Below are 12,984 nucleotides of genomic sequence, written 5' to 3' on the forward strand. Positions count from 1 at the left end.
TTTGAAGTTTTAGCAGTTTTAAGAATGAGCAGTTTAGCTCATCACAGGTAAACTACATCATATCTAAATCGCAAAAGCAGATTTCTTACCTTGTATAATGATTTGACAGAGCATGACACAAAGTGGTAATAGTGAAATCATCATATCTCGATAATGTAAGACGGACTGCAACACCACGTATCTGTGCAGATTTTCTGTATGAAGAAGCGTCTTTATGCTGATTCTGTGAGTGTGCGGCTTCAGCGGGTCGCGTTTAAGTGCTTCGCGAACCAACCTATGTCATCGACCTGGCTTAACCAATAGTGAACAAGTTGGGACAATGACGAATGGTTTATACATACGCCCTCATAATTTACATGCACCGGGTTGGAGCAAGCTTCGAGCAAACGGTTCTCATTGGCTGATGTAGTATTCATACTTCTCCACTCAGTGCAAAGTTCCAGATTGTTGATATTTCGACGCCAGTGGGAGGTGCTGATGATTTGAGTCAGGTGTTGTGGGGACGGTGAGGGCTGGAGTTTAGAGACTTTAGATATGTATGAACTTGAGGCAGTTCTTCTGACATATTCTTTTTAATGCTGATAATAAATAAACATTAAAGTAAAATAATATGACGCTAAAGTGGAAAAGATAGAAAAATATGCAAGTATTAAAAAGATGTGGTAATTTATTTTGGCCTTTTAACTTTTGATAAAATATGATATAACAAGCCATTGTTTATGACATACTCGATTTGGCATTAGACTTTTTTCTAAATATTCATTGTCAATCTCAGATAGTCATGAAGTGGCATTATTACTTACATTTATGAAGTACTGATACTAGTACTAGATTGTATACTGTTCATTAGTTTAATGTGTAATGTCTTTGACCACACTGTCACTATTAATGAAACACAATTCATTTACAATATCATTTAGTGATTTAACAGACGCTTTTATCCAAAGCGACTTACGGGTGGGGTAAACAATGTAAACAATTGGGAGAGCATAAGGACAACAAAACAAATAAGTGCAATCAAAAAGGCTGGTCTCATATAGTCTACCACTGTATACATAGGTAAGTTAGGTTTTAGGTTAAATTAGTCTAAGTTTATTCTTAAAGAGTAGAAAATAAATAGAAGTCACTGACTGTAAAATAATTCAAATAATATATAGTCAAACTGTCCATTCCTGAAGGGATACTCAGGTGATTTATTCATATATATATAACAATTCATACAGAAATGTGATTCAGTGTTGTATTATAAATAAATATAACAATTTACTTAAAAATAGAGTGGAGGGGTCCCAGACATTGCTTTTCCACAGACGCCGAGATTCTGTGCGACACCCCTGTCGGTGACCAATCATGATATATTGGCTCAGTTTTCAATAACCACATGTATTAAACATTAGTCTGCACCTAGAAAGGCTTCATACAATAGAAGGATTTTTTACATTTATACTACACATACAAAACAGGTAAGATTACATAAACTTCATTTGATATAGAGACCCCCACCCCTGCCTTATAAAAGTAATGTAACCCATTCGCTTATGAAACACTTTACTATTTCACACCTTAGGCCTTGACTGGTTCAACAAACACACAGACATCAAAAAGTGTTAAGAGCCATTTCAGGTGACAGATATGAAACATTAACATTTGTAAAAAACAGTATAAACTAGAGCAGCAGTCGGCATCTTGATGAAGTTTGCCGGTCCTGCTTGAAAGTCACATGTCTTCATCCTAAACATGGAGGGTGGCAGCTGCTAGTGGTACAGAAACCTCATCCCTGATGGCTCTCTGTAAGACAACACCGAACCAGTTAAAAACCTGAGAGTATTGTAAGTGTTAATGTAAATATAGTTTTAATGTATAATAATAAATGATCATGTTATAAGCTTTGTGGCGTGTGGTTCAACGGCCTCATCGTTGTCCATTAAAACCCTATGCACAGCTAATCGTGGATTATGCCTTATTAAATCATCATTCAAAGACACAATAATCACTATTGGACCTATTTCATTGATGGTGAATTGACCATGTTGTTCCATTTACTTTTTGCAGACTATTTAACAAAAAGAAGATCATTATGCGGTTTTTAACATTTTTATATAATCCAGATATTATTGGGCTTTGCATTATTTCATAAAAGTCTTTTTAATTTGGAATTAAACTTCTTGACACACATGGCATGTGTATGCTAAGTGTGGGATCTTACCATATCGTAGTTCAAGTGATTGATGCATATCCCCTCTTCGTGGCCTGTAAAATAAAAACATATATGTAATAAAACTGTAAATTAAAAAGCTTGGCAGTAACAATATTGTGCGGTTTTTTTTTGTATTTAGATGTTAACAATTTATAATTTTTTTTGTCCCTGGCAAGAAGTGGGAGTGTTGCAATAGGAGAGTAGCATTGCGGTGTTTCATGCGCTGCTTTAGTTAGACATCATCTTTTTTTTGTGAACTTTTGTTTTTGCGGCGTTTGATGCAGAGCCACAAGAGACCATCTACTCTCCGCATATGGACATCATGAGTAAACATTTTGAGAAGCACTCAAGCCAGACAGGATTTAAACTTTGCCAGCTAAAGCACCTAAAGTTTGGTTTAAAGTTGTTTAAGCTGAATGTCTTCTCACCATTAAATTTAACACATGCATGCAGTGTTCAGCGCTCTCACATCTGTCAAAGCAGAAATAAAACCGCTGCTTTCTGTATGTTTTGTCTGTCATCTCCGGTCATGCTCATTTATACATTGTACATCGAATGTAATACCTGAAAATGCAAATACATTTACCCAATGTGTATGCTTTTTCAAATATTTCTTGAAGAAATCAGGTCAGAAGTGGTCAAAAGTGGACAAAATAGACAGATTACAGCAGCAGGTGTAATGGGTATGTGCCTCTTTCATCCACTTGTGATCCAAATCCGAAGAAACACTTGCATCTGCCTGGATTTTTAATGTTAACATGTTTCAGGGTGCTCAGGATGTTTAAAAAAAACCTCATGTAACCCCAGAGAAAAGGAAAAGCACATACAGCCATCTTTAAAGTAATCAAAATGTCTCCAGTGGGTCATCTTTTGTATGTTATTGAATGGGGTCAATATCTAACTTGGGGGTTCTGAACAAATCTTGCAAAAAAAGCAGGTGATTTACGGAGCAGGATTTGTTGTATTTGCTGTAATACTTACATCTATGTCTAGATTGTCTAGTGGTCCAATAGTGTTTGACTTCTACAACAATCATGATGAAAACCATCAACACCACCACCACTGCAACTATGATGGCAAAGACATGTGAACGGTTGCTGGCAGTCGCATCTAGACATGGAACAAGCAGATTTGGGATTTTTATTTATTTCGCACAAATATTTTCCCACACATGTCGAGCTGGTTACCTACAACACACATATTTGTGATCTAAATTTTAGCACAATGTTCAAGTTTAATTGCCCTAACAAACATTTTATTTGAACACAATATCAGACAAACGGTCCAAACAACAGAACCAACTTCTTGCACAACCATCTTTAAATTTGAAAAGCTTTACCACAGATATTCTCAGATGAGCAGAATATCTTTGTAAACACCGACAATAATACAATAAACATCTCTGCTGATATTTGGTACAACTTTTGCTTGTGTGACAATTCCTAAACAACATGACTTGCATGCCTAAAAAAAATATAACTATTCACATACCTGAACACGTCTGACAGACATCAGTGATGTAAAGATGTTGAGTTTGGGTTGTGATGGGAACGGGCAGACGCTCTGAAAAACATTAAAGAAAATGTAGCATCTCAATTAAGAATTCACTTATGTTTCAGGATATACTTTTAAAGGCTTTATTTTTGCAAATGGTACATAAAGCTTCTCACTGATGTTAAGCAGCAATCCCAACCTATTTATTACTCACCATAGACAGTAATATTGAATTTCCTTCCTGACGTTTCTTTGCTGTTGATGATCTCTAGTTTATAAAGTCCTGAGTTCCTGATTCTGATGTTTGTGATGGTGAGAGATCCAGTCTGACTGTCCAACTTCATTCCAGTTGCACCATATGTGTTGAGTTTCATATAACGAATGTCAGCTACACGAGTGTCTCGAGGTCCATACATCCACAGTATCTGGTCTTGTGTCTGTATGTGAGTAAGATGAGTGTGTAGAGTGACAGAATCTCCCTCCATCACTGACACTGACTTCACATCATCTGCACCAACACCAAACACACCTGAAACAACATTTAGGGAAAGTATCTCAACGTTACTGAAATCCAGAAATTATCTTTATAAACTATTCAGAAATTATTTCCACGTTGGAGAGCACACACACCCTTATTCGTGATGTTACTAGTACTACACACAGGACCTGCAGTTAAAGGGATACTTCCCCCAAAAATGAAACTTCTGTCATCATTACTCAACTTCAAATTGTTCAAAATCTCTATAAATGTATTTCTTTCGATGAACACAAAAGAAGAAATTTGGAGAATGTAGGACAGCAAACAGTTATGGGACACACTACTATGGTAGGAAATGGGTGTTTTGATCTCTTCGGTTATAAGCATTCTTCCAAATAAATGTATATGTGTTCTGTTCATCAAAACAAAGAAATGTATACATATTTAGAACAACTCGAAAGTGAGTAAAGGATGACAGAATTAAAAAATTTGGGTGAAGTATCTCTTCTGCTACATTCGGCAACAAGCTGCTGACCTTTATGGTTATTTGGTTTCTTGACACTTCTCCTCTAAGGTTCTCTAATAGTACATTTTTATTTTCAAGTATCTATATATTTTTTCTGCTTTGGACAAAAATTATTTACTAAAATATAAAATGTATATGACACCTGTTACCCCACTACATTTCATAAATAGATTGTAGGGATGCATCGATAAGCCGACGACCGACATATTGGGTGATATACAGTAAAGCACACCTAAAGATTTATAACATATTCTGAGACTTTCCCCCTGAAAATCATGTACCAAACCTACTTAACATTAATTCAAGATTCTTTCATTTTTAAACTTTTCAGGCATAATAAATAATTTAATAAACAAATTAAAATTGTTCTTCCAGAGCAACCCAGAAATGTGTTTTCAACAGCAACAAGTTTAAGTCTCAAGACGGAAAGCATTCAGACATTTGCTTGAAAACAAATGCCTTTGTGACTATAATTTACGCATTCAACAATATCTACGTAATGTACATACTACATAAACAATGTTTTGCTAATATTAGCAGTAAGTGATTTTACTGTGACAAGCGTGCAGCTAAAGTGGTTTGCTGCCAGAGCAAACCCAGGCCGCGCCTCCTGCCAGCGCAAACCCAGGCCGCGCCTCCTGCCAGAGCAAACCCAGGCCGCGCCTCCTGCCAGCGCAAACCCAGGCCGCTCCTCCTGCCAGAGCAAACCCAGCCCACGCCTCCTGCCAGCGCAAACCCAGGCCGCGCCTCCTGCCATAGCAAACCCAGGCCGCGGCTTCTGCCATAGCAAACCCAGCCCACGCCTCCTGCCAGCGCAAACCCAGGCCGCGCCTCCTGCCATAGCAAACCCAGGCCGCGGCTTCTGCCATAGCAAACCCAGCCAACCCTCCTGCCAGAGCAAACCCAGCCCACGCCTCCTGCCAGAGCAAACCCAGCTCATGCCTACTGACTGAAAAGTAGGGGAAGAGGGGCTGAGAGGGATCGGGAAACACTGCGTTGGTGCGCACTCAGTAAAAACTGAATGAGCGATCTCTTGCGAATAACATGTTACAAACCTTGTGTGACGAGTCAGCTCACAGAATAAAGGGCGATGTGTTGTTCAGTCTTTTTCTTACTGTTAAAACTGCGATTATTCATGTTGCTTCTTTTCTTCTTCTAGTTTTTCCCTCTTGATCATATTCCAGAATGTTTCTACAGTCATGTCGCCATTGCCGCACCCTGTACCTTGAACGGAACGAAACTAAACGCATTTTAGTCGATGAACACACACGATGTACAGACACTAGAGCGATATCACAGTTACCCTGACGTTAAAAATCGTGTTATGTCCTATTTTTGCAAACATAACTAAACGTGCACAGAATAAAGATCTAAAAAAACATGTCCTTCTTTGCGTCCATCTGTAACTCAGTGTGTACTTGTGGGTGACGTCATTTCCTCTTATCTGCGTTGCAGTTTCCTGGCAAAAAAAGGGAGCGATTCAGCGTCAGGGATCCCCCTGCAGACCGCATATCTAAGATAATTTGGGACCCTGGATCACAAAACCCGTATAAAGTAACACGAGTACATTTGAAGTTTTCTTCCAAAAGGAATTAACTCCGTTTTACATATTTTTCTAAAATCATGTTTTTTTTATTGTGCTAGTAAACTGTTCTTTAAATTATTATGGCTTAAATCAAAACAAACTGCGGTTTGATTCTTTGATCAAACTGCATCATCAATAATAGTTTTATTGATTTTAAATTAAATTCTTCATTTGTAGTAATAGTCAAACTCCATTGTGTGTCTGCGGTCACTGGGTCTCGTTTTTTTTCTGTAGAGATTCATGAGAAGACTGCCTCTTAGAAACAGACCTCACTCTACTGATAGTTGCTGAAATGACACTGGACACTGTGGCCTCAAACAGGGAATCCGAATCAGGCCAGAGTATATCTTCTGGATCATCACTTAAAAAATCCTTGAGCCTTTTCATTAGAAATGTTAGTACTTGAGAGGCATGTGTAATTTTTACTTCTTAGTTCTGTTGTAGGACTTGTGATGCTTCTTAATTCCCCACAGAGACGGTCAACCTCTGACTGCATGCCATTAATGCACTTTTTAGGGCCCATTGATGTGGTACTTCCATCTTTTCAACTTTACCTCTTGCAGTGCTTTTCCTCTTTCAATAAGCGTTTATGAGCGCTGACTTCTCCTTATACTTGGGAGTTGTGTAACATTTGCATTTTGTAGTCTTGGCATGGACTTCTCTGCATCTTCTTGAGCAGAGTAGAGTTTGCATTTCCGACATTAGGGGATAGCCCTGTATTTTTTTGAGTTTGTAACATTGAATATCTGAATATCATATAACGCACTATACCTTATGATGCACAATATGATTTGATTCTTGAACGGTAGTTTGGAGATCTATTGTGTTGTGTAGCCTGATGCACTCCGACTAGGAAAATTACAATGACAGTGGAACTGTTATGTATTGTGTTATATTTTTGTCATATTTTTGTCATGAAAAGATTGTCATATTTTCATAGTACATGCCCATCGTAAATTATTTTCCTAATATTGTATTCTGTATTTATTCACACTGTATATCTGCACTTGCTAATTGCACTTCTGGTTAGACCTAAACTACATTTCGTTACACTGTACCTGTATATGTGTAATGACAATAAAGTTGAATCTAATCTAAAAAAAAATCTAAATTAATATCAATATACTTCACTTATGTAATGTGGAATGTACAAATGTACAGTTTCTTAATAAGCCTTATAAAGGAAAAATGTTCAGTGTGTCTTCAGAATGAATGTAGAAAGCGCAATTATGTTTAAGTTCAGGACAATCCAGAAATTAAGTATTGGCCAAGGAAACTAACTTAAAGTTCTTACTTCCTAGTACATGTCCTTGAACTTATTCACTTGGTGCTTCTATCAATCAAATTGGCATTTTTTTCAACATTGTACTTTCAGATGGGTGACTTTCCCTTGCAGTTTTTACCACGCGATGATCTTGACCTCCACCATCACAGTGAAGTGTTATACTTTAGGCCAAGTTTTTTTCACAGAAGTTTAATACACTTAAGACGTCAACACCAACCTCACTTGAATTTCTACACCAACTCCCTAGAACTAAGTGGACGCGAAACACCCAGAAAACACTTTCTACATAGAAAACATGACATTACATTTATACACACACCTAAAGGATTAATAGGAACAAAATACTAATACTGTGTTTGACCCCCTTTCGCCTTCAGAACTGCCTTAATTCTACGTGGCGTTGATTCAACAAGGTGCTGAAAGCATTCTTTAGAAATGTTGGCCCATATTGATAGGATAGCATCTTGCAGTTGATGGAGATTTGTGGGATGCACGAAGCTCCCGTTCCACCACATCCCAAAGATGCTCTATTGGGTTGAGATCTGGTGACTGTGGGGGCCATTTTAGTACAGTGAACTCATTGTCATGTTCAAGAAACCAATTTGAAATGATTCGAGCTTTGTGACATGGTGCATTATCCTGCTGGAAGTCAGAGGATGGGTACATGGTGGTCATAAAGGGATGGACATGGTCAGAAACAATGCTCAGGTACGCCGTGGCATTTAAACGATGCCCAATTGGCACTAAGGGGCCTAAAGTGTGCCAAGAAAACATCCCCCTACACCATAACACCACCACCATAATTGCATTAATGAGAAATTAAACAGGTGTTCCTAATAATCCTTTAGGTGATCATAAAACAGAAAATAAATCAACATTCTACTTTGCCTGCTTGTGAGTTAAGAGCGGTTTACACAATCTTCTTATATCTTAATAATACCATAATAAACCTTCAAAGAATCATCACATCTTCTTCTCTCTAAAAGGGTAAAAAAGGAATTGACATATCCTAAAAGTCATCATGGGAATGCTCAAAAATAAAACCCAAAACCTTTAATAAAGGAATAAATTGTACAAAATAAGCGATAATGTAGTGTATGCATCAAATAAACATTGCAAAATTGTTGAAATATAACAGAAAAACAAGACCCTTTGATAGCAGACAAATATTCGATTTTTCTTTTAGGCCAAAACTCATGAGCTTTTAAGTTAAAAACACACAAGTTGCTCCAGTAAGATTATTACATTTGAAATTTAACTGACAAAATCACTGTAATTTTCACCTGTTTGATCTAAAAATTTCACTGTAAACATCAATAAAAGATTTAATTTGACAAAATTTGACCATGGTATAAGCGGGATAATCCACAGCTAGCAGTGCGTTAAAGGCTTCGCTTCGGGTGGTTCTTGGCCTCTACGTCGTGCATTAAAACCCTATAACGTATGGCTAGCTGTGGATTATCCTTGACTTGTAACAGTGTTTGAAGTCTAAATGGATTCACTATATGAAACCACAGTGATAAACACGTATACACACATTCTGCACATACTGGTGAGAGGAAACTGATGTGTTGTGCAGAGAATACAATTCACCACTTTACCACTACTTACCATTTTGTTTTTTTATTTCAGAGATTTTGCGGCGATAGAAAAACACAAATACACCAACAGCTCCAGACAAGGCCAGCAGAACAACAATAACTATACCTGCTACACCACCTGAAGACACACCTGATGCTGGAGTGAGAAACACACACTGATCTTAAACACTAAACTTATTGAAGATGGAAGTCAGTCTACACTCTATCTCTGGCAACAAAAGTTAAATAAAGTAGGAAAGCACATGGGCTGTTTATAGATCAATGATAAAAGATAATGACAAAGATAATGTATCTCATTTATTCGGTCCTCCTCCTGCCACTAAAATTTACTTCATAATGTCCAGTGTCTGTGATTCTGGCGTCTGTGATGGTGAGAGATCCGGTCTGATAGTTCAGCTCCAGTCTGTCTTTATATATCTCATCATGTCTAAATGTGGTCTTATTGTCTTCTCTGTCACCCTTCACTATAAGAATGCCGTCATCTCCAAACCTCCACACTATCAGCTGTCACTGTCAACATCTTCCATCATCAGATAGGCAGGATCTCCCTCTGTTACCGCACCGTCTTTAATTCACCTTTTTCAGCTTCGATCAAAAACGGAGAATCTACGAGAAACAATTTCACATACATAAATTATATCTGTACAACTTTACAGTCAGTTAGCATATAGTTCAATACTCACCATATTCTTTAGGACGGAATTTCTTCACTGGCGTCCCGATGCTGTTGCTGATCTCTATCTTATAAAGTCCAGAGTGTTTGATTCTGCTGTTTGTGATGGTGAGAGATCCAGTCTGATTGTTCAACACCACTCCGTCTCTGAATGTTGAAATATCACTATATATGATCTTATCTTTGTTGATTCGAGCTATGGTAAAGCCATCGTTTCCATACTTCCACAATGTCAGATAATAGCTTGGTATGTCAGTATCATCACTGTGTAAAGTGACAGGTTCTCCCTCCGTCATTGACACCAGCTTCACTCCATCTGGATCAACACCAAACACACCTGAAAGACAAACAGGGACAATTCATCATATAGAATATAATTTAGACCTTTTTTGAACAGATGATGAATGAGAAAAAAACGTATTAAAACTTTACGTGCCAAATTATAAGGTTTATGAACACTTAAGAAACATTTCACACACAAAAAAAAGATTTGTCATGCTTGTTATGATTTGCAAAATGATGACTGACTTCTAAAATATATTTTGATGGCTCATTTTATCAAAACTTTATTATAACATTATATACATTACAAAAAATGTAAATTCTAGCTTGGTTATCTCGTATGTTTATTGAATGAATGCAGAAGATGTTAAATAAATAAATAAAGTGATAGCTAAACCTCTGTAGGTAAAGTCACAATGTAATGTGGTTTAAAGTTATAGTCTGTATGAGCCTCTACAGGTAAAACTAAAACAAAAAGTCTTAAAGACAAACCTTTTTTATAGTAAAAGTGTTCTTCATATTGACGCAAAGGAGCCATTTAATGACGATAATAATTCATAAAACTGCTCAATTCCTCTCACAACAGCGATCCAGAACTACACAGACCAGATTTTAGTTTCTATAGACATTCACATATTTTTTTTGGTTTCACTGGGCGGTGCATATAATTTTAATATTCATGAGTTCCTTGTAACTTTTCACTTCGTCGTTTGTATTGAGAGCAATCTAGCGATAATTTCATTGTCTCTTTATTATATTTTATGCTGGTCCATGACTCACTTTACCCTCAGCTGATGCTAAGAAGCTATTTCCAATTCTAAAGATATTTTTCTAGCTATTTTTAGATAACCACTGACTGTTTTTGAGAACAGTTCCTCCCCAAACGCAGACTACGCAAATTGTGTGTAGGCTCTGCACCACCAGGGGTCCCCCTTGGGCACCAAATCAAAACACTATAATCTAAGGAAGTTACAAGATTTGTATAACTTGTGGAATAATAATTAATATTAATACTTAATTTAGTTTTGCCAAATTATATAATTACAGATTTACATATTCAGTATTTAAACGTATTTGGACGTTCGATAGTTTAAGTTAGGGACCGTCACCAAAGTTACATAGACTACACATTAATATACACATTTCTAACTTCAATAGCAGTTAAAGGGAATGACTTAAGGTCACAAAACCAGCTGTACAGTGTTCATATGGGGGTCAGCTATAAGGCACACCACTGCAATCTACTGTATGTTTGCCCACTATAATTATGTCAGCACATTTAGAGAGAATATATGTGTGTTTTCATATGCTTAGCCTTCTTCAGTAAACTATTTTTAACAATTATTGTTTTTGTTAATCATCCTTTGGTTAGTAAAAACACACCGCATTTACAGTTTTATTTTGGAAGCATGGTTCCAGAGCCACGCATTACTTTAGGTAAAGAATTATTTACATTTTTTTTCTTATAGTTTACAGTTATGCGTATCTAAACTTATCTATGACAAGGGCCCCCACAAAGGTTTGTTAGGGGCCCCAGACGTCTAGGATCGGCTCTGACTATGTTTACTCAAAAATGAAAAAGCTAAAACATCACCATCCATCTGAACATCAGTCTTGATAAAACATATAATAAGGCAATTTAATGCAAATGTCAAATTTAAGATGAAGAACTTTAGTTTTTACCAAAGATTTCAAACATACTGGGCAGATGTCAATATTTGGTGGTTTAAAGGGAAACTTCACCCAAAAATGAAAACTCTGTCATCATTTACTCACATCCAAGTTGTCCAAGTCTGTATAAATTACTTTGTTTTGATGAACACAGAGAAATATATTTGGAAGAATGCTTATAACCCGACAGATCCCCCTCACCATATTGACTCCCATAGTAGAAAAAAATAAGATCGTAGTCAAAAGTCACTGTTTGCTGTCCTACATTCTTCCAAATGTCTTGTGTTCAACAAAACAAGTGAGTGTTTTTCTATGGTAGTCAGTGCGGGGCAAAATCTGTCTGGTTATTAGCATTCTTCCAAATATCTTTCTCTTTGTTCATCAGAACAAAGAAATTTATGCAGATTTGGAACAACTCGAAGGTGAGTGAATGACAGATTTTTCTTTTTGGGTGAAGTGTCCCTTTAAATTCAGTGTAAAACATTACTTTGTAAATTTCCAACAGTAAATATATACACACCAGTAAAGGTGATTTTCTCAATGCTATGATTTTTTTGCACCCTCAAATTCCAGAGTTTTAAATAAGCCCATCACCGGTCAAATCTAGTCCTATCCTAACAAACCATATCAATAGAAAGCTTATTCAACTTTCAGATGATGTAAAAATATCAATTTCGAAAAATGTATAACTCTGTGTTGTAGGAAGATGTAAATCATTCAGCACCACTGTATTTGTTTACCGATCACCAAATAAGTTGAACACTTTTGGTACCCATTTAGTTTTTGTGTCAAAACTACATTACAATGGCACACCCTATATTTAGTGTTGGTAGTATGAAACAAGTTTGGCAAATAATATTATAAATCTGAACTTTTTAAAGGGTTTATTATGATAAATCAGGTGTTGGTTCGGTTCGGTACTGAGCTAAGCTACGTAAGAACGGTAATAAGTACTTGAAAATCATCAAAACCGTAACCCACAAGTGCATTTTACAGAGACTTTAGAGGAATGAGGCCACCTGCAGGACAAATTGTACCTTAACTTGTACATGTCTTAAATATCATACTTTATATGAACATAAGAAAATTACTCAAATCACTTTTTTACATAGAAAACTTTATTGATTTTTTTTAACAAAAATTCCCACATGGTCATCAGTAACAAACATGTGCAACAAGTGCACATTGAGAA

General features: G+C 36.6%; 1 protein-coding gene across 3 annotated transcripts; it reads right to left on the reverse strand.

The window, feature by feature from the left end:
* Nucleotides 1-1,160: 1,160 nt before the first annotated feature.
* On the reverse strand, nucleotides 1,161-6,118 carry LOC130430090 (uncharacterized). Of its 3 annotated transcripts, none has more exons than XM_056759033.1 (6): nucleotides 5,811-6,118; nucleotides 3,906-4,220; nucleotides 3,689-3,760; nucleotides 3,179-3,307; nucleotides 2,207-2,250; nucleotides 1,161-1,788 (listed from the first exon to the last, which is right to left on the reverse strand). In XM_056759033.1, the coding sequence occupies exons 1-6, from the start codon at nucleotides 5,830-5,832 to the stop codon at nucleotides 1,732-1,734; spliced, it is 639 nt and encodes a 212-aa protein (XP_056615011.1). In that variant the 5' UTR covers nucleotides 5,833-6,118; the 3' UTR covers nucleotides 1,161-1,731. The 3 variants fall into 3 exon arrangements, with proteins under 3 accessions (XP_056615011.1, XP_056615012.1, XP_056615013.1); XM_056759034.1 differs by having other exon boundaries at nucleotides 5,751-6,118; XM_056759035.1 differs by lacking the exon at nucleotides 5,811-6,118 and adding an exon at nucleotides 5,249-5,740.
* Nucleotides 6,119-12,984: the final 6,866 nt, after the last annotated feature.

The sequence above is a fragment of the Triplophysa dalaica genome, chromosome 10, assembly GCF_015846415.1.
Source record: "Triplophysa dalaica isolate WHDGS20190420 chromosome 10, ASM1584641v1, whole genome shotgun sequence".
Classification (NCBI taxonomy): Eukaryota; Metazoa; Chordata; class Actinopteri; order Cypriniformes; family Nemacheilidae; genus Triplophysa; species Triplophysa dalaica.

Bases quoted from the DNA above. Each gene is read 5' to 3' on its own strand.
- LOC130430090 (XM_056759033.1), bottom strand. From the start codon at position 5,832: ATGAATAATCGCAGTTTTAACA. The intron at 3,308-3,688 runs GTATGTGAATAG...TTCCATGTCTAG, and splicing joins TGTCTGTCAGACGTGTTCAG to ATGCGACTGCCAGCAACCGT. The intron at 2,251-3,178 runs GTAAGTATTACA...TTTATTTTACAG, and splicing joins TAGACAATCTAGACATAGAT to GCCACGAAGAGGGGATATGC.